The sequence below is a fragment of the Nesoenas mayeri genome (assembly GCF_963082525.1).
Source record: "Nesoenas mayeri genome assembly, chromosome: Z".
NCBI lineage: Eukaryota > Metazoa > Chordata > Aves > Columbiformes > Columbidae > Nesoenas > Nesoenas mayeri.
Window position 1 is genome coordinate 61,564,134 of NC_137542.1, and position 21,563 is coordinate 61,585,696.

The 21,563-nt window shown below is 43.5% G+C and overlaps 1 protein-coding gene across 1 annotated transcript in view; it reads right to left on the reverse strand.

The window, feature by feature from the left end:
• The window catches only part of CMYA5 (cardiomyopathy associated 5), a gene marked incomplete at both ends in the record, with an annotated part of 46,633 nt that overhangs the window by 24,847 nt on the left and 223 nt on the right, over window positions 1-21,563 (reverse strand). Inside the window, one exon of the mRNA XM_080362895.1 lies at window positions 1,876-13,039. Coding sequence (XP_080219021.1) covers window positions 1,876-13,039 — 11,164 coding nt within the window. The remainder of the gene's footprint in view (window positions 1-1,875; window positions 13,040-21,563) is intronic.

Here is a 21,563-nt window from a genome sequence, read left to right on the forward strand (position 1 = left end):
TTTTAAAGGTATTTCCTATAAACCAGAATCCATCAAAATCTCTGGTTGATTTAGTTGTGGAAACAAAAGCAGTCCAAGGGACAACAGGCATCAGACATGCCTCAGAACTTTTTCCTTGTTGTTCTTGACCTTTCACAAAAGCAAGCTGGCCATGTGCTCAGGTCCAACTTGTATTTATTAAAAAAAAAATAGTTCCTATTAGCTGGCATAAATCTAAAATGATTGTTACGTTGCTTTGATAACAGCCTCCCATTATGACAAAATTCTACAGCTAAATCTGCAAAAACTATCATACAGCTTTCTATTAATTATAAATGCCATGTTGGACCGTATCATTTGAAAGCTCATTTTATACATATTTAGGGCCAATCACCAAGATTCAGGGTCAAACTTCTGTTTGTCAAGATAACCTATAAAATCTGACAGATGCCATTCATAACTCATTTCATTTACCGGGAAACTATGTTCCTAGAGTTAAAATTCAGGCAACAAGCATTTTGCTAACATAATGTTTTCTCAGTAAATACACAGAAGTAACAAGAAACATACAAATGCCATCTCAGAGTAACCTGAGCCCTGAATGCTACAAGTCATGTGAAGTCAAGCCTGTGTTGTGGCCAGATTTAATATTGGCTTCATGTCCATGTTCCACAGCCAGGCACTGATATCATGGGATGTTTATTTGCAGCTTAATGTGACTCGCTGCAATGCAGGTACATTTGAGGGATGACTGTGGTCTGTGACTTTATTACTGTCTTACTGGTGGCTAATTATCACCTCTAAGTCAAGTTGAATGGCCATTTATAAAAAGCAACTACACTGTCATACATCTGCACATCAGGGAGATAGTTTGTAAATGCTGATATTTGAAACAGCCACATGGTCTTCTCCTGCTTTTAATTTCTCTTGCTTGCATATGAGTTAACATAAAGACAATGAAAATACCATCGAAACAACTCTTTCTGGAATTTTAATGAAGTTACACAAAATCTGTATTACTATCAACCAAACATAGGCCAGGAAAGAGATCTCACCTTTCAGATACTAGTTTGAGATTAAATAGCTGGTAATCAAGAAAGGAACATCTGTATCCTTGTACCTGAACAAAATCTGATTTGGGAAAAGTGAGACATCTCATGCATACTGTTTTCACAAGAAGAACTGCAACTTAATGGAGAATAGCTTCCACAGAAATGAAAGCATTTTCACTAGTAAAAAGGCCTAAGCTACTGAAACGGTGGATGTTTTTATAAATCTTCTAGAGTAGCAGAGCTTAGAGATAGTGGGAAGAAGTAGGACTTGCAAAACTATTACCTGTGCTGCAGCTAAAACACTGTTGGCCCAAAAGAACATGAACTAAATGAAAAATTAGCACAGAGTTTCAAGAAAACTGTAGTGTAAACTGTGTAATTCATCTAACATCTCCAAGCAATAAACATAGGTAACTGGGATGGGGAACACCTTATGATGAAACTGGTCCCCACAGATGGAGGTTTCGCTACCTTGTCAAGTGAAATGAACTGCTCTTACACAAATTATGTTTTCCTAGAAACAACACTTGTCCCATTTCTCCATGTACACATATAAACCAGAACAAACGTACACAGGTTAGAAAGCTAAAAGATGGAAAGTCTAATAACAGCTACATATCAATAAATCATTCAAACTTCTAAACAAATAGAAGTATCAGCTTGGGAAATCTAGGACTCCAGAGAATACCTTAATAAGGTTTCTAACAGGTGTTTAATAGTTTTTCTTTTATAGACACTGTGACTTACCCTCTGGACTGCTCTCTGAAGCCCCTCCTCTGACAACACACAAGGTCTGAAGATATTAGCCTCAGTAGCTCCTTCCCTCACCCAAACTGATTCTTACCTTCATCTTGGTTGCAGCATCATCTAGTGTTGTGACTTCATGGTCTTTATGTTCCCCAAAAAGCTTGTCAATGGCAGATATTGGGCATTTGCAGTGGTAACAATATGTGTCTGCTTGCACTTTCTTCAGTTCTCTTTGTGGGCTCTCAACTTGAGGAATGTTAGTTGCTGATTTTTCAGGATACATCACCACAAAGCCTGAATCTTCAATCTCAACAGGTGTTTGCTCTGGTTTGTTAACAAATTCATAACTATCACCAGCATGCTCAAAAGAGTCTCTGTCTTCAAATAATAGCTCCTCATGTGTGAATTGAGATGATATTTCATCTTGCAAAAGTTCTTCTTGTGTAATCACATCATAGTCCATTGACTCAGCAAGATCTCCATAAACATCAGGGTGCTGCTCCGCTCTTTGCAAGTCTGGCTTCTCTGTTTGCTGAATGGTAGGGACACAGGAAAGATTTTCCTGAATATACTGATCATCCTCACTGTCTTCAACAGGAGTCCTGACATATGGGACGTATTTTTCCGTTCGAGGAACTGCAGTTATATTGTGCTGTTCTTCCTGCTTATTGCCAGCTTCTTGATATGCAGCTCCCTGATAATCCACTGGCTGACTATATGCTTGATGACTTGTTTGCTCTGTCAATTCTTCAGTTGTTTCTAAAGGTACATTATCTTCTTCTCTTTGTTCAGTGACATCACTTCTTGCATCTAAAAGAGTCAGTTTGCTTCCAAAAGGAATAGCATGCGTTGGTTTACAGATTGTTGCTTGAATGTCACTGTCAACCCGGACTTTCTCTTTGTCCACAACAACCTTTCCTGGCACAACCTCAGTTCTGACATGTCGAACATCACCAGACCCCTTCCTGTGTCTGTCCTCTGAACTCTGAACTGCAATTCCTCCACTAAAGGACTCATCCTCTGGTATCTGCTCTGTTGGAGGCCCCAAGGCCTTACTTGGAATTTCATCTTTAAGAATGTATTTTTCAAAATATATTCCTGTTCCATCATCTGTGTCTGAATTTCTACTAGGGAAAGATGCATTAGAATTACCACTTTCCTCATCAGAGGGAGTTTCGTCCTTTGTCTTTTCTCCTACTGCTTCTGAATAGAGGTCCTTGTATAAAAATGACAGAGCAGGTGGCTCCTCTAGAAGCTCTGGATTAACTGCAGCAACAGTGGTAGGGAACAACAGAGACCGTTCTAGCACTCCTTCTTCTGAATCAAAGAGTGGTGTCCCTGGTGACTTCCGTTCATCTTCTACATTTGTAACCTTTTTACTGCTAATATCAATTGATTGCTGCAGAGGTAAAGGTTTTGGAGCATCTGCATAGGACTGCATTTTGCTTTCTTCTTTCACAGTACCATAAAAGACTTCATCCAGATCCTCAAGCAGGGAAAACTCCTCTTCCAAAGTATCTACCTCAGCGCTTTCTTTAAAGGATGTGGTTTCTTCCACGGGTTCATCGGGATCTTCCATCACAGGAAACAATGTACTCGGTCTTTCAAAATGTGGCTTAACTGGGGATTTGTCATCAATCAATGTATATTTTTCAAAATAATCCACATCAGCTGTACCATTATTAGGATCCAACACTGCATTATTATTGTTTACTGGCAACATGGGATTTTCTTGTTGAGTTTCTCTAGTTTCCTCAACATCATCATTTTTCACTACTTCTTTTAGTTCATGGCTTGAAGGATTTCCCACCACTGAGCTTTCTGAAATCTCTGTAGTTGTTTTGGAAGCTAGGGCTCTATGGCCATCATCAGCTAATTTTCTTTTTAATGAAGGATTTGTTTCCAAGTATTCTAGTTTATCTGTCATTTGTTTACTTTCTTCTTGATCAACAGAAAAAATATGTGTAGGAGCATGAATATTGAGTATTTCATAACCTTCTGAAATGATATTAAATAGATCCTTTTGTTCAGTAGGCTCTGGAGCATGCTGACCGTCTTCTACAGTGCTCACATGCTCCATTTCTTCCTCTTCTCCTCTCAGGTAATGTTCAGGCACTTCAGATACTTTGTCTATCTCCAGATGTTGCATTGCTTCAATTTTTGTAGGGTTTCCAATGCTAGTTTCACTCCCTGGAACTTTGTCTGGACCTGGTTTATCTCCTTCCAGAGATGGTAAATCATACCTTTGTGCTCTGTGACTAGTGTCTGAGGACATTCTGTGGGAAATTTCACTTGACATGGAATCAGAAACTTCAAACATATGTCCTTTACTCTTTGTAGCACCATGAACTGTAAGTTCTGTGCAGCTTCCAGTTGGGAGTTGTTTTGATCCAAAATCAGAAGCTTCATTTGGAAAAAGTTGAATTCTTTGCCTGTCTACTTCTGTAGCTCTTACTGGGCTAATTGAGCGAGCTTTCACCTCTTCTGCCAGCCAGGTAGCTAGCCCAAAAGATGGAATATCTGGATTCTGCTTTTCCTCAGAACTAGAGCTGACAGACTTAATCTCTGTTGAAGAAAGGTTGCCCTGTTCACCAGAATAATGCTGAGTTTTTGGTGTCACAGTTTCATAACCAAGATCTGACGAAACAACTCTCAGGTGCTCTAAGGACGTATGCTTTTGGTCTGCAAAATATGGTTGCATTTCACGTCTACCCTCTCCTTCAGTATAAATGCCTGAAACTACGTCAGACTGCCTTCCAAGCATGCCTACTGCATCAGATACAGATGATGGGATATTTTGTTTCTCTTCATCACCAGTAAGAGCCACTGATACTGACTTTTCACGTAATGTATGAAAAGGTACAAATGAATCTGATGACACTCCTTGCTGCTTTGCTACAGGAGTCATCTCTGAGTCTGCAGTCACCAACCTTGGCACTGTCTGCACATCAGATTGCGTGTCCTGCTTATCCTGGTCAGCAGTGAGTTTGGGGGGGCCTCTTAGCTGTTCTGATGGTGTGTTCAACAATTGATCTTGAGGTTCTTGCTCATTTTGGCCTTGTGTGAGCAGTAGAGGCACAGTCTCCAACTGCACTGCCTTCAAGCTTGCTTTCTTAGGTGAATAGAGCTGAATTTTTTGCAATTCTTTTTCATCACGTGGTGCACTTACACCTTTACACTCTGGTTGTGCAGACCGGGCAATAAATGGCTGCAAGCTTTGCTTTTCCTGTTCAGCGAGGGACCATGTGGGAACCACATATTCAGAGGCTGGTTTTGAATAAGGTGGAATTTCTTGCTGACATGTTTTGTCAGCTGAGTAAAATGGAACTGAAGGTTCAGACTCCAGTTTTGAAGGTACAGTTAAATAATCTTGGCTTTCTAGAGTTTCTACTTTATCTGTAGAATATGATAAATTTAATTGTTCAGATTCTAATTGCATAGCTGTGTGGAAGTAATGTGGAGTCTGTTCTCTCTCTCTTTCAGGTAAAATTACATGTTCAGCCTCTGACTGTACATCCACAGGCAAATGTACATGACTTTTTTCATTCTTTGCTTCTTTTCTTTCAAAGAAGAAACCTGACTCGGGCTGGGCAGTTTCTGACTGCTCTGTTTTACAGTGGATGTGAGACAAACCTGAGTGCTTGGGGGACAGGCCTCCAGTTACAGGCGAGGGCTTTGGAATTCCTTCAGGTTTTGTTTCAGAGACAGAATGTGAAACATCCAAAGGTACATACACTGTTTGCTCAGTAAGAGATGAATACGGTTTATTTTTTTGGCACTCCGCTTCCTCAGTGGAAAGGGATACATTTTGTTTTTCAGTTTCCAACTGGGCAGTTAGAGATGAAGTAGCCCCAGTGTCTCGCTTCTCTGAATGTCTTGCTCTCAGCAGGGGCATTTCATGCTTTTCTGCTTTGTCCATAGCACTTAATAAATCTGATTGTTCAAAGTCCAGTTTTGCAGTTGCCGGCTTCTCGGTCCCACCAAATGTATATGATACAGAAGCTTTTTCTTCTTGCTCTGTTTCAACAACAGGGTAGTGCAAATCAATGCACTGCTGTTCAGTTTGGGCCCCATCCTTTCGCTCCATTTCACCCATGAAGTACGTCGTCTCTGGATGCTCCATCTGGGCACTCTGTGGTTGGTCTGCTTTGCCATAGAAGTGCAATAAATCTGCTGGTTTCATTCCATGAGAACATGACAAATCTGGACATTTCAATTTTAGTTGTTCTGTTTGCAACCGCTCTGCTTTTTCTGTGGAATATGAAAAATCAGAAGACGTGAACTGTGTTTGTGCTTGTTCTTGGTGTTCTGTTTTGTCAAGCAACTGTGATAAACCTCCCTGCTCTAAGTCTAACTGTGCAGCTGGTTTCTGCTTTTCTTCACCAAGGAAGTGCAAAAAGCCAGGCTGGGCCGCTTGCTTTTCCTCTTGTTTGCCAAAGGACTTCAAAAGCTCTGGCTGCCGCAGTACTTCTTGGGCAGGTTGTGAGTGTTCTGGTTTCCCAGATAGATATGATAAACCCATTTCTTCCACCTCAGGCTTTTCAATTTCATGGTGCTCTTGTTGACCAATGTAATATGATGAATCTGGATAGCTTGATTTCTGATGTGTAACTTTCTCGTCTGTTTCTCTAACAAGATGAGATAGCTGTGGATGTTGCAACTCTGGCAATGCCATTTCTTGTTCTCTTTTGTCAGAAGAATACAATGAACCTGAATGTTCCAGTTCACTTTGAATAGTTTGCATTTCATGCCTGTTACCAAGGGGACATGTTATATCTTGTTGCCCAAAGTCTATTTGTGCTGTTTCTTGTGACAGAGTTTTGCTAACAGAAAATGATAAACTGGGAAGTTCCCACTCTGAATGTTGCTCTGTTTTTCCAGTGGGATGGGGTGTTATGGGTTGCTCTGATTTCCATTGTGTAGCTGGTGGCTGGTCTGCTTTGTCACTGGAATACGACAAATCTGGATGCTCAGCCTCTGGTTGTGCTGTTCCTCGCCATTCTGTTTTTCCAGTGAAATGCAGCAAGTCGTGATGCTCTGCTTCCACTTGAACAGTTTGTGGTTGCCATGTCTTCTCAGGGCAAGATGACAAATCTGGTTGTTCTAATGCACGTTGTGCAGTTTCTTGTTGCTGAGTCTTATCAGTGGAATATGATAAATCGGAATGCTTCAACTCTTGTTTTGCCATTTCTTGTTGCTCCTTTTTGCCAAAGGAATACAACCCTGGGAATTCCCGTTCCAGTGGGGCCCTATCTGGTCGCTCTGCTGTGCCACCAGAACTTGAAAACATCGACTGTTCCAGTCTCAGTTGTACTGTTTCCTCTGGGTGTACTGTAAAGCTTCCTCTTTCCTGTGTGACCTCCAGTTGTGCACTTGGTTTTTCTTCACTAACAGAAGAGGACAAATCAGGGTGTGGTACTTTGCCCATGGCATCTGAGACGTCTGGATGTTCAAGCTCCCAGGGGGCAGCCAATGATGGCTTTGTTTTGACAAAAGAATGCAACAAATTGTGTTCTTTCAACTCTGGTTGTGTTGTTTTATGAGGTTCTGCTGTGCCAACAGAGAATGACAAATCTACATGTTCTGATTTTGTCTGGAAATTTTGCAGTTCTTCTGTTTTCCTCCTGGAGCACTGCAGCTCAGGGTGTTCTGCCTGCATTCCTGCACCTTCCCATTGCTCCTCTGTGCCAAGAGATGATGAAAAATCACCTGGTTGTTCCTGCGCTGGTTGAATCTTTACTTGTCCCTGTACTGTGCCAGTGGAATGCAATAAATCTGGATACTCCAAATCTGCTTCAGCCACTTGAGGTTTCTGTGTTTCACCAATTGAACATGATAAATCCATTACTTCTGCCTCTGGTTGTACGATTTCATAGTGTTCTAATCTGCCAGCGGATAAAGCTGGACGGTTTGATTTCACAAGTGCAGTTTCTTGTTCTGCTTCACTAACAGAATAAGATAACTGTGAATGTCCCAGTTCTGGCTGTGCTTTCTCACCTTGTGCAGCCTTTATGAAAGAATGCAAGAAGCCTGGCTGCTCCTCTTGAGCAGTTCGTGCTCTCTCTGTTTCGCCAGGCCAGGATGATGGAGCTGTCTTTCCCAATACCAGTTGTGTATTTTCTTGTGTTTGTGTTTTATCAGTGAAATATGACATATCAGGATGCTTTGGTTCTGTTTTTTCCATTTCTCTTTGCTCTTCTTTTCCACTATGAGTTGATGTCTCTGGAGCTCCTGACTTCTCCTTTGTAGCTTGTGGATGCTCTGCTCTGCTGACAGACTGTCCCTCATCGGGGTGTCCTGAAGCTGTGTGCTCCATCCCTCGCTGTCCCACTTTGTCAGCGGGGGATGCCAAGTCCGCCTGGCCCAGCTCTAGCTCGGAAAGTGTTTTGGCATGAACAGACAAAGCATCTGGGTTTTCCAACCCCAGCTGGGTTGTTTCCTGCACTTTGTCACGGGAACACATTAGACCAGGGTGTTTGCGTTTCACCTGTGCAGTTTGCAGTCCTCCTGCTTTGGAAACAGAATAAGACAAGTCAGGATGTCCCTGCCCTGGTTCTGCCGTTTCTTCTCCTGCTGTGCCCACAGCTTCGGCCACATGTGGAATTTCTGCTTCTAGCTGAACTGTTTTATGTTCTGCTTTTCCAAAGAGATAAGCTTGCTCTGTTTCTTCTGCTCTTTGTAGGCCCTCTGTGATGTCCAGAGGATATATCACATCAGCATGCTGTGCCTCTGGTGGGGCTGTTTTTTCATTCAGCCTGTTAACCGAAAATGATAAACCTGGTTGTTCTAAGTCCTCCTGGACATGTTTTAATTGCTCTGTTTTACCAGGAGAATGTGATAACTTTTCTTGCTCTAACTGCTGTTTTGCAGTTTGCTGCTGGTTTTCTCTGCCAACAGAAATTTTTCTGTGTTTCTGATCTAATGGTACTACTTCTTGTTTGCTTGTTTCATCAGTGGAATGTGACAAATCAGGATGTTTTGTTTCCCATAGTGCAACTTCTGGCTCATTTGCTTTGCCAGGGGAATACATGAAATCTGGATGTTTTGATTCCATTTGTGTAGTTGCTGGGGAAGCTCTTTTTCTGGCCATTTTAGGCAATTCTTGATGTTTAGATTCAAACTCTTGAGTTGATTGTTCTTTGGCTTTACCAAAGGAAAATGATAAATCTGGATATTTTGAATCCAATTGTGAACCTCCTTGCTGGTTTTCTTGGTCATCAGAACACGACAAATTTAGGTATTTAGATTCCACTTCCATACTTTCAACTTGCGCTGTTTCATCCAGGGTTCCTGGTGAATCCAGATGTTCTGATTGTCCTTGTGTTTCTCCCAGGGAATATGAGAGCTCTGAATGAACCAACTCCTGCTCCATGATGTCGCTTGGTTTTTCTCCACCACTGTCATGTGAAAAATCTGGACGTTCCATCACCAGTGGTGCAGTTTCTTGTTTCTTTGAACGAAATGGTAAGGTTGGATGTTTTAACTTTTCCTGTTGTTCAGCTTCGTGAAAGGAATATGACAAATCTGGATATTCTGAACTGATTTCTGTTTCCAGTGGAGCTTCTTTTCTGCTGGAAGATGACAAAAATGTTTGCTCCAGCTCTGGATGTAGTATTTCTGATTTGTGTTGTGTCATTTTCTCCTGCATGTCTGTACTTACATAAAATGTCTCTTCTGGATATGCTGGCTCAGTTTGCATTTCTTCTTGCATTTCTTCTTGCATTTGTTCACTGAAAGAATACAACAAAGATGGATGCACTGATGCTGGTTGAGCTATTTCTTGCTCTGTCAAATTAATTTGGTCTGTAACCTGTGGCTCTTCTTTCCGCCAGCTTTCGGACAAATCTGAATACTCCATTTCCATTTGCATAGCTTTATGTTGGGCTGTTTCCTGCTGTTCCAGCTCCCTTTGTAAGGTATCTTGTTGTTCCATTCTGCCAAATGAATAAGATATATCTGGCTGGGCCACGTCCAGCGATGATGTTTCTTGTCGCTGACTACCAGCAGTGGAACAGGAGGGAAGGGTCTGCTCCTGCTCCATCTGCGCCATTTCCCAGGGCTTTGCTGTGTCAGTCAAATATGAGGAGCCCAAAGATCCTGCCTCCACTCCTTCTTGCACTGCTTCTCCAGTGGTAAATGAGAAATCCATGTTTTCTGAACCTAGTTGTACATTTTCGTGTTGCTCTTCTTCGCCAATGAAACATGATGGCTCCGGACCTTCTAAGTCTCTTTGTACAGCTTCTTGTGCTGTTTCTCCCTGGGAATATGGCAAATCTTCTTGTTCCAACTTTGGTTGCAATATTTCCTGGTTTTTTGTTTTGCCAGTGGAATATGGTGTCTCTGGCTGTTCTGCCCTCAGCTGTGAGGTTTTATGTTGCTGTTCTTTTCCAGCAGGATGTGACAAAACTGGATGCTCTGACTGCAGTTGTGCGGTTTTTCCCTGCATTCCCTCAGCACGGTAATACGGCTTACCTCCAGGTTGTGACTCCTGCTGCACAGGCTGTGGCTCTTCTCTTTTGTCACAAAAATATGACGTAAGAGAATTGCCCACATCTGCTTGCATGAATTCTTGCTGCTTTGTTTCACTTGTGGTAAATGGTAAATGTTCTGTTTCCAGATATCCAATTTGCTGTGTCTCAGCTCTTATGGTGGAATCTGGTATATCTGGGTGTACCAACTGAAGTTCTGCAGTGCTTTCTGTCTCTGCCTCTTCCGTCAAACACGATAAATCTGTAGGTACCAGTGCAGGTTGTGCTGCTGCTTCTTGCTCTGCTTCTTCGGGAGAATAAGACTCTGGCTGTTCCAGCTGAAAAGGAACAGATTTTTGCTTTTCTGTTTCTTCCCTGAAAAAAGAAAAGTCTGGATGCTCCATCTCCAGCTGTGCACTCTCCGATTCTGCCATTTCTTCTCTGGAATATGAGAAATCTGGCTGCTCTGTCTCCAGCTGTGCACTTTCTGATTCCTCCACTTCTTCTCTGGAAAAAGAAAAGTCTGGATGCTCCATTTCCAGCTGTGTACTCTCTGATTCTTCTGTTTCTTCCTTTGAAGAAAAATCTGGATGCTCTATCTCCAGTTGTGAACTCTCTGATTTCTCTGTTTCTTTTGTGGAAAAAAGCATTTCTGAACATTCTGTCTCTAGTTTTGCACTCTCTGATTCTTCCACTTCGTCCCTGGAATATGAGAAATCTGGACGTTCTGCCTCCAGTTGTGCACTATCTGGTTCTTCCATCTCTCCCCTGGAAAAAGAGAAGTCTGGACGCTCCATCTCCATCTGTGCACACTCCAGTTCCTCTGTTTCTTTCTTGAAAGAAGAGAAGTCCGGATGCTCTGTCTCCATCTTTGTTCTCTCTGATTGCCCAACTTCTCTTCTGGAATATGAGAAACCTGGATGCTCCGTCTCCATTTGTGCACTCTCTGTTTGTTTGGTTTTTTCAATGTGACCCAAATCTACTGCTTTACCTACAGGTGAAGTTTTCTGAGTTTCTTGTGGTTTTGTGCGATCAGGGTATGACATGCTGAAATATTTAGAATCTATCTTTTCAGGAATAGGTGTATTTAGTTTAATTCCTTGCTCTTCTGCTTCCTGAAGGGAAGAGGAAAAGTCTCGTTCTGACTCTGTTTGCTTCTCTAAATGAATATCTTTGGTTTCTTGTGGTGAGGTCTTTTCACCCTCTTCTTTTTTAACAGAAGACAGTAGACCTGGAGGCTCGGTTTCTGACAGTACAGTTGTTGATGAGTGACACTCAGTTTCTTGCTTCTCTATTTCACCCACAGAATGTGGTAAAAGCACGTGTTCAGACTCAGTTTGTGCAGTTTCTGATGACTGAGGAACAATATCCTCCTGTCTTGTTTCAGACAGAGTGGAATATTTGTGTTTAGCTGACGGAGCACCAGGTAAGAAAGATTGAACTGCTGACTTCTGTGCTTCCCTCTCAGGATGTTCTGACATGGATGCTCTACGCAAAATAGGTGGGGTACTTTGCCTACCTAATTCACTGTCTATGGAAACAGACTGTGGTGCAGAATTGGGCTGAATTTCCTGCTCCTTTGGTTCATCCAGAAGACCTGAAGCTGTCAGCAGAGACTGGTCTGATTTCTGGTTTGCAGTTTCAGCTGAGGGAAACGGCACTTGTTTCTCTGGCTTATCATCAGACTCTAATAAAATGGAGGCTGATTGCTCTGTCACTGATGTTTTCTCTGCAGGTGAATAACTTTGATGCTTCCTGGCTTCTTCAGGAAGGCAGGACTTGTGTGACTGCCCCGATACCTGATCTGGAGTCTCCAAAAGAGAGTCTTTTCTTTCTTCATGTTGAGGAGTTGTTTCTGCACCAAAACTTGAAAACCTGCTTGTTTTACCTTTCATTTTAGTGGGCTTAATACTAACATCTTTAGTAGTAAGCCGTTTTTTAAGAGGCGTTGTTGGTGAAGTATAGGTTTGATGTGATTGTGCTGCAAGTTGCTCCCTTATCTCCCTTTTTCTCTCAGATGGTGTTGTGAGATCTCTACTTAGTCTTTGGAAAGCTTTTAGGTCTGTTCTTTCTGAAAGTGAACTGAACTTCTGCAATTTTTCTTTTACTGATGTTTCAAGGAGCTGTTCAGAATCTCCGGAAACCGAGCTACCTCTCCGGACTCTGGTTTTCTCCAATGTTTCAGGGGCTGGCCCAGTGCTTCCAAATATTGAGTTGAACAGCTGGATTCTAGCTTGTACTGGTCCTCCAAGGATTGGCCCTACTTTTCTCAGTCTGCTCTCTCTAAATATTGATGGTATCGGAGCACGTTTTACCGGTTCTTCTGCGATGTTCTCTAGATCTTCTTTGTCATCCAACATCTCCTCATCCGTGTTTTGTGCTTCCACCTGTTCAACGTTCAACACGGAGGCCTGCACATCTCCTAGAACAGTTCTTGGTTCTTGCCTCTGCATTCCAGAAGAGTCACGTTTTTTATTGCCCTGGCCTCCCTTCAGCCTTGTAGCCATTGGCACCCTATTTGAAGATTTGCGCTTCCTTTTCCGAACAATCTTACCTTCATCCATAATAAAGATAACTTTTCCTGGAGGAGAACCTACTGGTGAACTTTCCATACTGTAAAGATCAGAAGTTGTACTAGTTTCTGAGGTCCAGGGAGTAGAACATCTGCTCGAGCTGGTTTCCCAGGTTATCCCACTGTCTTCACTTTGAACTGTTACCATAGAAAACGAAGGGTTAGTCATGATGTACTGCAGCTTGGGTTTCACATCTTCGCTTTGGATAATGTCTTTCAAACTAAAAACAAGAAGAAAAAAGAAAAAAAATAGGAAAACCACAAAATCACACAACAAATTAAATTATTGCAGTAAGATATAAATTTTTGCATTAAAGCAAAAATACTTTTCAAAGCCCTAAAAATATTGCGTGTGCATAAATGTGGTTTTGGTAGATTTTTGTAAAACTGCATGTTGCAAGGTTAGTTTAATGAAGAGGAGGTGTTTACATTCTCTGATAATGCAGGAAAAAGAGCCTTTGATCTGACCTTGTTTTGCCACTGTGAGATTAAGCTGATTCTGGGGCTATTCTCCAGGGCCTGGTTATCTCACAGTATAGTTGAAACTTTGCGTTAAACACTTATAAGATACTGTCAGTGTTTAATAGCACCCACACTTGCTCTGCCGGAGTGTGTGTGATTATACAATGCTCAAAGGAGTACAGAACCTGCCTGCTACTTTGTTACTGTCTTCTCATATGTTTCATCCTCTAGCTACTCTACATCTTTAACAAAGTAATTTACAGTACATTCAATAATTAAAATATACTGAGCCCTTCCAAAATGAAATAACAATATTTTACAAAGCTAACTTCAAACCTTTTGATATGCAATCAGAACACTATCAAATACTGCAATTAAATCTCCCTCATTCAAAAAAAAAAAGGCTGGAGAAATATTTTCTGTGAATCTTTAGGAAAAACACGTAAACAGTAAACACAGTAAACAAAAAACCTCAAAACAGTCTTAGCAGTAAGGGTGTAAAGAACAGCAAAAGCAAATAAAAGACACACACATATATATATAAATAAGTATTTTTAGGATTACAACAGTTCTTTAAGAACAAAACAAAACAAACAAAAACAAAAGCCAAAACCAAAACAAAACACAGAAAAGTTAATTACAACACTCAACCCCAATATTTCTTGAGTAGACAGTAGTTTATTTAGGGGAATTGTTCTAGTAAGTGATGGAAGGAAAGGCAGAGGCTTCAGCAGAGCAGAAGTGGCGAATTCTCTCTCACTCACATGGTAAGACACAAACCTATGGCCACATAGCATCCTACTGCCACTCAACACAGGGAAAGGCCACTTCCCAGGTGATTAAGATAAGGCACTTCTTCAGCAAGAGTGAAGAAATCTGGCTCCTGGAGAAGCAGAACCCTGCCGACCAGTGCCTGGCACCAGGTGGGTGCCAGGGGTCCCTGCAGAGATGGGGGACAGCCCTGATGAGTACCTCCTGGTACTAGCAGAGCTGGCCTTACCTTTCCATGAATTTGCTCTCTGGAGCAGAGAAAAAGAAGGGCTTTTCTGGGCTGGCCCATGCTGCAGTCTCTACAGACTGATTCACAGATCACCTCATCTCTGATGACTTCAGTGCTAACTGAAGTCTGAAGTCACTCTGTGGGACAAATGCCTGACCAGGCAGTGGAGGGACAACACAGCATCAAAGTGCAGTGATGGGCTGTGAAGTCAGCTGTGGTGACAGGGCTGCTCTGGAGACTGTAACTAACAGCAGGATAGCTTGGACTAAAGCCCACAATTCAAAGCAAGTCTGACAGTGCAATACAAAATAATAATGTCTTATACAGAAACAAACAAACAAACAAATAAAACAAAACCAGCCCTCAAACAAATACAAAACCCAGGTGGTACAGCTGATTATTGGCCCTGGTGTAGCATCCTCTAGCAAGGCTAGATCCATAAGGTAAGATTTACAGGTTGGAGGAAGAGGCAAAGCAAAAAAACCTATTCCAACTCAGCTGCTAGCTTTTCCTTTATCAGTTTCATGACTTAGCATTAGGTTGACCTGTGTGAAATAAAAAATAAAATAAATAAAATAAAATAAAATAAAATAAAATAAAATAAAATAAAATAAAATAAAATAAAATAAAATAAAATAAAATAAAATAAAAGTAGTGACAGTCTAAGGAAGCCTTCAAGTCCTATTTGAGCCCACAATAACAGATGCCTAATATGTTTTTAGATTTTTCAACCTCTAAATAACCTATTTTGCTGTGGCTAGCAGGTAGAGGGAGGTGATTCTGCCCCTCTGCTCTGGTGAGAACCCACCTGGAGTCCTGTGTCCAGCTCTGGAGCCCTCAGTACAGGACAGACATGGACCTGTTGGAGAGGGGCCAGAGGAGCCACAGAAATGATCAGAGGGCTGGAACAGCTCTGCTGTGAGGACAGGCTGAGAGTTGGGGTTGTTCAGCCTGGAGAAGAGAAGGCTCCAGGGAGACTTTATTGTGGCCTTTCAGTACTTAAAAGGGGACAATAAGAAAGATGGGGACAGACTTTTTAGCAGGTCCTGTTATGACAGGACAAGGGGTAATGGTTTTCAACTAAAGGAGGGGACATTCAGAATAGACATGAGGAAGAATTTTTTTACAGTGAGGGTGGTGACACACTGGCACAAGTTGCCCAGAGAAGTGGTTGATGCCCCATCCCTGGGGACATTCAAGGCCAGGCTGGACGGGGCTCTGAGCAACATGATCTAGTTGAAGGTGTCCCTGCTTATTGCAGGGGACTGGACTAGATGAGCTTTGAAGGTCCCTTCCAACCCAAACCATTCTATGACTATGTGATTTTTCTGCACTACCCACACAGAACAGAGCAGCACTCCCATTTCAGCTGATATTAGTGAGTAAGAATGGGCTGTCCTGGCCCTGCCTATGCAGAAAGCTTGAGTTATTCACATCATTGTCTCATTTCCAAGGTTGTGGTCACAGCCCCTACACTACAGTATAATGAGGTGGTGCTTTGCAGTTTTTAGACCAGAATGGTAGGCACACATGTCCTGCATTTTCTGCCAACATACTTCCAGATGCTGCTTAAGTTTTGTATTCAATTTGCATGCTGCACAGTAGTAGCTGAAAGACCTCTCTCTAGTCAGAGGAGCTGTCTGCCATTGCAAAAAGACGTTCACAAAGTTTCAGCTCCATAAATGTGAAGTTACTGACACCCAGGAACAAAAGCCAGTGCTGCCTTTTTTCCACATAGCCACTCCTGTTGGCATGAGTGCTGTCAATCTGTTATTTCCATGCCAGGACATTGGCTAAAACCTATTTTTAATTCTTGGAGACACTAACAACTGGCTTTGTGCTTCTCGCATAATACTCCAAAGCCACAGTTTTGTTCTCACCTCCTGCTGCTTCCCACAGCCCTCTGATTCTCACTGCAACTTCTGTGCTGTGTCTGCTGGGATTTCGGGTTTCAGGCCCAGCCCAGCTGTGTATCATACCAGGGAAGGGTTTTCACCTCCCCAGCTGCTGGAGCAGTCGTGTTCAGACACGCTGGCTGAGGTCTGTTCAGCTGTACGCCACCACACAGAAGCACAGCCTGCCCATCAGCTTTCTAGAATCCTCCAGAGCCCCCCATCTTTCTCTTCACATCAGACCTTGTCACTCCACTCCCACTATCATAAATTATTTTTGCTGTTTGCTGCATAACACCTCACAGGCTGAAAACAACCCAGATAACATGACTGAGATGTCAAGTTGTGGCAGGGGCCTGTACTGATAAGATCTCCCACCCCCTAAAGGCTCCTACGTGAGCCCTGCAGGCACAGCACAGGGGAGGTGGAAATCCGTATTGGCCAGCTTGCCTTCCCAGTTGAAGGAAATATTTTGCTTTTCTGTATTTGTGCTTTTGTTCTGTACATTCCTGTAGTTTCTGCCTCTACCATACTGCTCCTTTTCCCCTACAGGAATCAGTATGCCCAGCGAGGGTCCCTGCTTATTGCTCTGCATTTCCTAGGTCTATAACTCATCCTCTTCTTCAGGGTAAGAGAATCAGGAGTGTCAGGAAGTCTCTTTTACATTCAGCCTTTCACTTTTTAACCTACTGCTAACTTTGGTATTAATGATGCCCCTTCTGGCCACATAATGGCTCATACATCTGTCCAGATTCAAATGAATAATTATCTAAAAGCAGTAAGACAGCTGTTTACTCGGCTATAAAGCTGATTTTTATTAAGAGTAGCTAGGAGCTGGGAGTTGGGCCAGTCTCACACATCTTGTTCCATGCCTGACACTTGCAAATCCCTGGGAAGGGACACAAACTGCTGCGATGCTGGTCTCTGTCCCAGCCATTAGGTCATGGTATTGCTGGTGGCATCACCTGTTAACATTATTTAGTTGTTTGTAAGACTACTTTTAAACACACTTGAGTCACCAAATTACAGAACCACAGAATGTTATTGATTGGAAGGGACCTCAAAAGATCATCCAGTCCAATTCCCCTGCTGGAGCAGGAACACCCAGATGAGGTTACACAGGAATGTGTCCAGGCAGGTTTTGAATGTCTCCAGAGTAGGAGACTCCACAACCTCTCTGGGCAGCCTGTTCCAGTGTCCACCACCCTCACTGTGAAGAAGTTTCTTCTCATATTTAAGTGGAACCTCTTGTGTTTCAGTTTGTACCCCTTTGTACCCCTTGTCCTACCATTGGTTGTCACTGAGAAGAGCCTGGCTTCATCCTCGTGACACTCACTCTTTACACATTTATAAACAATAATGAGGTCACCCCTCAGTCTCCTCTTCTCCAAGCTAAAGAGCCCCAGCTCCCTCAGCCTTTCCTCATAAGGGAGATGCTCCACTCCCTTCATCATCTTTGTTGCCCTGCGCTGGACTCTCTCCAGCAGTTCCCTGTCCTGCTGGAACTGAGGGGCCCAGAACTGGACACAATATTCCAGGTGTGGTCTCACCAGGGCAGAGTAGAGGGGAAGGAGAACCTCTCTCGACCTACTAACCACCCCCTTCTAATACAGCCCAGGATGCCATTGGCCTTCCTGGCCACCAGGGCACAGTGCTGGCTCATGGTCATCGTGCTGTCTACCAGGACCCCCAGGTCCCTGTCCCCTACACTGCTCTCTGACAGGTCTGGCTGCAGGGGGTCACCAGCGTGGACTGGGATGTTGGGGGGTGTCATCAGTGGTGCCGCTCCCCACCACAATGTCCCTGGGCCCTGCCCTGAAGCTTTGCCCCATTCTGCTGGTCCCACTGCCCAGCAGCACCAGCCCCATCCTCCCACCACTCCCGGCATCCCCGTGCTGGCAGCCAGCAGCAGACAAGCGGCCCAGCCAGACCCTTCCACGCTGGCCTCATCCAGGAAACCAAAATCACACACCCTTTCCCCACACCTTTGAGGAGGGCACTGCAGACTTTTCTGTGGGCAGACAAATCCCCAGCACTCCCCCTCCCACCCCTTCTTTCCCACCACCCCAGCTGCCACCATTCCTGCCGGCCTCTCTCCCGGATGCTGCAGCATCGCCCGTGGGGCAGGCAGCCCCTTCTCCACTCTGCTTCCTCTTTCAGCCCTTTCACCAGTCATTTTAAGCTAGATTTGGCTCTAAAGCTCCCACACCTCTGGCCTTCTTGTGGAAGGACTGCTTCATAAAAAAAAATAAATGGTCTTAGGTTGTCACTAAATGACTGAAGTCAGACCCATACTCTTTCCAGACAAACAAGCTACCTGGAAACCCATGTAAATCGGCTGCACAGCCATTTTTATGTAAGTTCTGTGCACAGGCACATCCAGAGACCTCCCCGTTGCATAAGGAAAGCACATAGGAACGGTTCAAGAGACAGAACAGTGTCAGAGGAGCTCACCCATCATATAGTTGTTAGAGACACAGATATTTCAGTGGGTACGCAAACCAGTTAACCAGTAAAATATTTTACTAAAGCTAGACTGCATTCTCACCATTATCAAGAGAAAAAAATAAAACCTATTAACTTCGTACTCATATTTGCCTTAAAACACAAAATATAGGCTTTCAAAATATTTTATCTGTTTGGACGATTAATTCTACATGGAGCTAGAAACAAAAACCATCTGCCACGACGCATCTACGTCACAAGTTTAAATGCCCCAAAGCAAGAAAATATTGCACGAACCCTCTGAAGATTGGTGGGTTATTTATGCTGACAAGGATATGAGGCCACATCCCATCTTTATAATAGGTTCTGATGCTGTGTGTCTCACTACTTGCATAAAAACCTGTGTTAGGAAACCGAATTATTTAAAGATCACATTGAAAAGGGTAATAAAGATGTGAAACCCAAACTCTTCTGCTTTTTATGTGCATGCATCAGAATTTTGGGGCAAGTTATAACATCTGCTGCAGCTTTTGGGATTGTATTCCGGGCAGCTGCTGCAGAGGGACTGGTGTGCAAGTGGAGTGGGTCGGTCAGGGCTCAGGGGCTGGTGTCCTGGGGAAACACCGGGGGTCTTCTGCTTCTTTCACACGGGCACTTGCTGACCTTGGGCCATCCATCTTGCTGTATAACTCTCTTACAGCGTAGGTATGAGGATATTTAGCATGCTTGAAAGTTGAAGTAGGAGCCAAGGAGGAATTTCTCACTGACTGCAATGTTGCACAACCAGGTGCTGTTCAACTGCATGCAGAGGAGGAAGACAAAAGCAGCAGAGCACTTGGGGTTGTTAAAAATACATCAGTGACAGCAGGGTTCAGGGCAGGCTGTCTTCAGCCAAGTTTGTGTTTTGGTTATACCTGCTCTAAGCTATGTTTCCAAAGCGCACACACAAATAATAATAATTTAAAAAATTGTTATGCAACAGGGCCTTGAAAACCTGCTTGTCAACAAATAATTAGATTAGAGCCTGACTCAGTGTATCTCAGGGGCTCAGCCCAGCTGTTCTTGCTTAGCCAGCACCTCCCAGGAGCTCTGCCCAGGCACTCAGCACAGGCGGCCTTGAGCCCAACAACCATGCTGACATTTTGCAACAACAAAATGTAAACAACCAGAAAGTCAGCTTTATTTAACTTCACTAAGCTATTGCAGAGTGCTCAGTGCACTTACCGTATCGGCAGCAAACCCAAAACTTTACATCTCCGTTAGCCTAGGTAAACTGATCAAATGGAGTTAAATATGCTCAATTACCACTGAGCACAGCTGTTGAAAACCTCTCCAGTAGGCTCTGACCATTCTTATTAGTAAGACAGCTAAAGACAGAGAAAAACCGTGTAATGCTCAGTATAACCGAGAGCTGAAGGAAATGGTTGCTGAGATCTAATTACACAGTGAGATGCAACACCTGAGTGCATTGTGGAGGCTGCCAGCCAGAAGCAAGACCCAGCTGAGGGGGGCTGCGAACAGCTGGCCATGGAGAAGCCACCCTCCCAGCATGAGTAGCAAGTAACTGCAAGGCTACACAGATTTACCTCCCTTGAAGGGAAAGTTAGCCATGCCCAGTTATGTTTTACAATTTGAGTTTTGTTATTAGCCATTTAATTGCAGGTTGCATTAAAAAATATCCAGTCATTTCCTGTTTTAGTTGTCCACAGTGAGTAGCTCCACTACTCCAGCTGGTTTTCTCATAGGGTTGCACCCCCACGCAAGCAGCATTTATCAGCACATAACCCCTGTCTCTGCCACTCCAGGACTGAAGAGGCAACACATCAGCAGAAAGGCAGCAATATACATCAGGTTTCTTTGGCAAACTAGCTCTCTATTCCCTCTGCAAGGAGGTTTTGCTACAGGCCTGGGCTATGCTTTGCTGTTTAACTTTCGCTCCCATAGCATTTGGGGTGGCTTTAGGCTGCACAGAGCCTCCCTACCTCTCTTCTGCTGTCTTCCTCTCTCCCAGTGACCAGCAGCAACGTTCAGAAGTGCTCTGAACTACGATACACCCAGAGCAGTTTGTAAATGCCGGATGGCTCCACAGCACTGAGGTTTTAGGAACCGCATGACCCAAATTTCCTAAAAAGCAGGTTTCTGGAGATACCTTAAACTGTCAACAGATCTTCCTGTGGTATCCACCCAAAGCTGAGAGGCTTTACTCAAGAAACCTTGTGACCCAATAGGTGCAGGGGACTCTCAGGCCTCCCTGTCTGTTTCTGAACCCAGGCGGGGGGTCCGTCCCCGCCGATCGGGTTGCAGACGCCTCCGCATCCTGCCCAGGACCGGTGCCATGGGCTGGGCGCCGGGCCACCGGATCGCTTGTTATTTTCCTGGCAGTAGGAGCACAATATCAGGACAAACTGTCTCTATGTCATAGTTACTAAGGAAATTTTTTTTTTTTTTTTTCTTTTTTAATTAAAGTGGTGAAGTATTCCTCATTCCACCCTAAAAATCAGACACATAAATTGTGACTGGCGGTGGTGAGCACATACAGCAAGTTCTTCCTTTTATGGGGAAGAAGAGACCAAAGAGGAAGGGACAAGCGGAAAAGTAGAAAGGGCCATAAAAAGGAAAAAATTTCAATGTGCAGTCATGATTTTTGACCATTTTCTCCCTAAGAAGCATATCTCCAGAGCATTTAGGATTGATATGTGACAGAGAGTCAGCCAAGGGAGGAGGAGGAGAGGGAGATGCCATTTGAGCTGGCATGCCAGAGGATCTTTAAATAGAAAAGCTTTCAGGGAGCTCAGGGCATACACATACTGCATAAAACTTAATTACAGCCTTACCCATCAGAAACACCCCCAATTAACAGCTCTCCCCACTTTTTATCTGCAGCAACTGGGGAACAGAAGGAGGAAAGGCACTAAAACCAGCACTGGGCCCCAAATCCTGGCATCC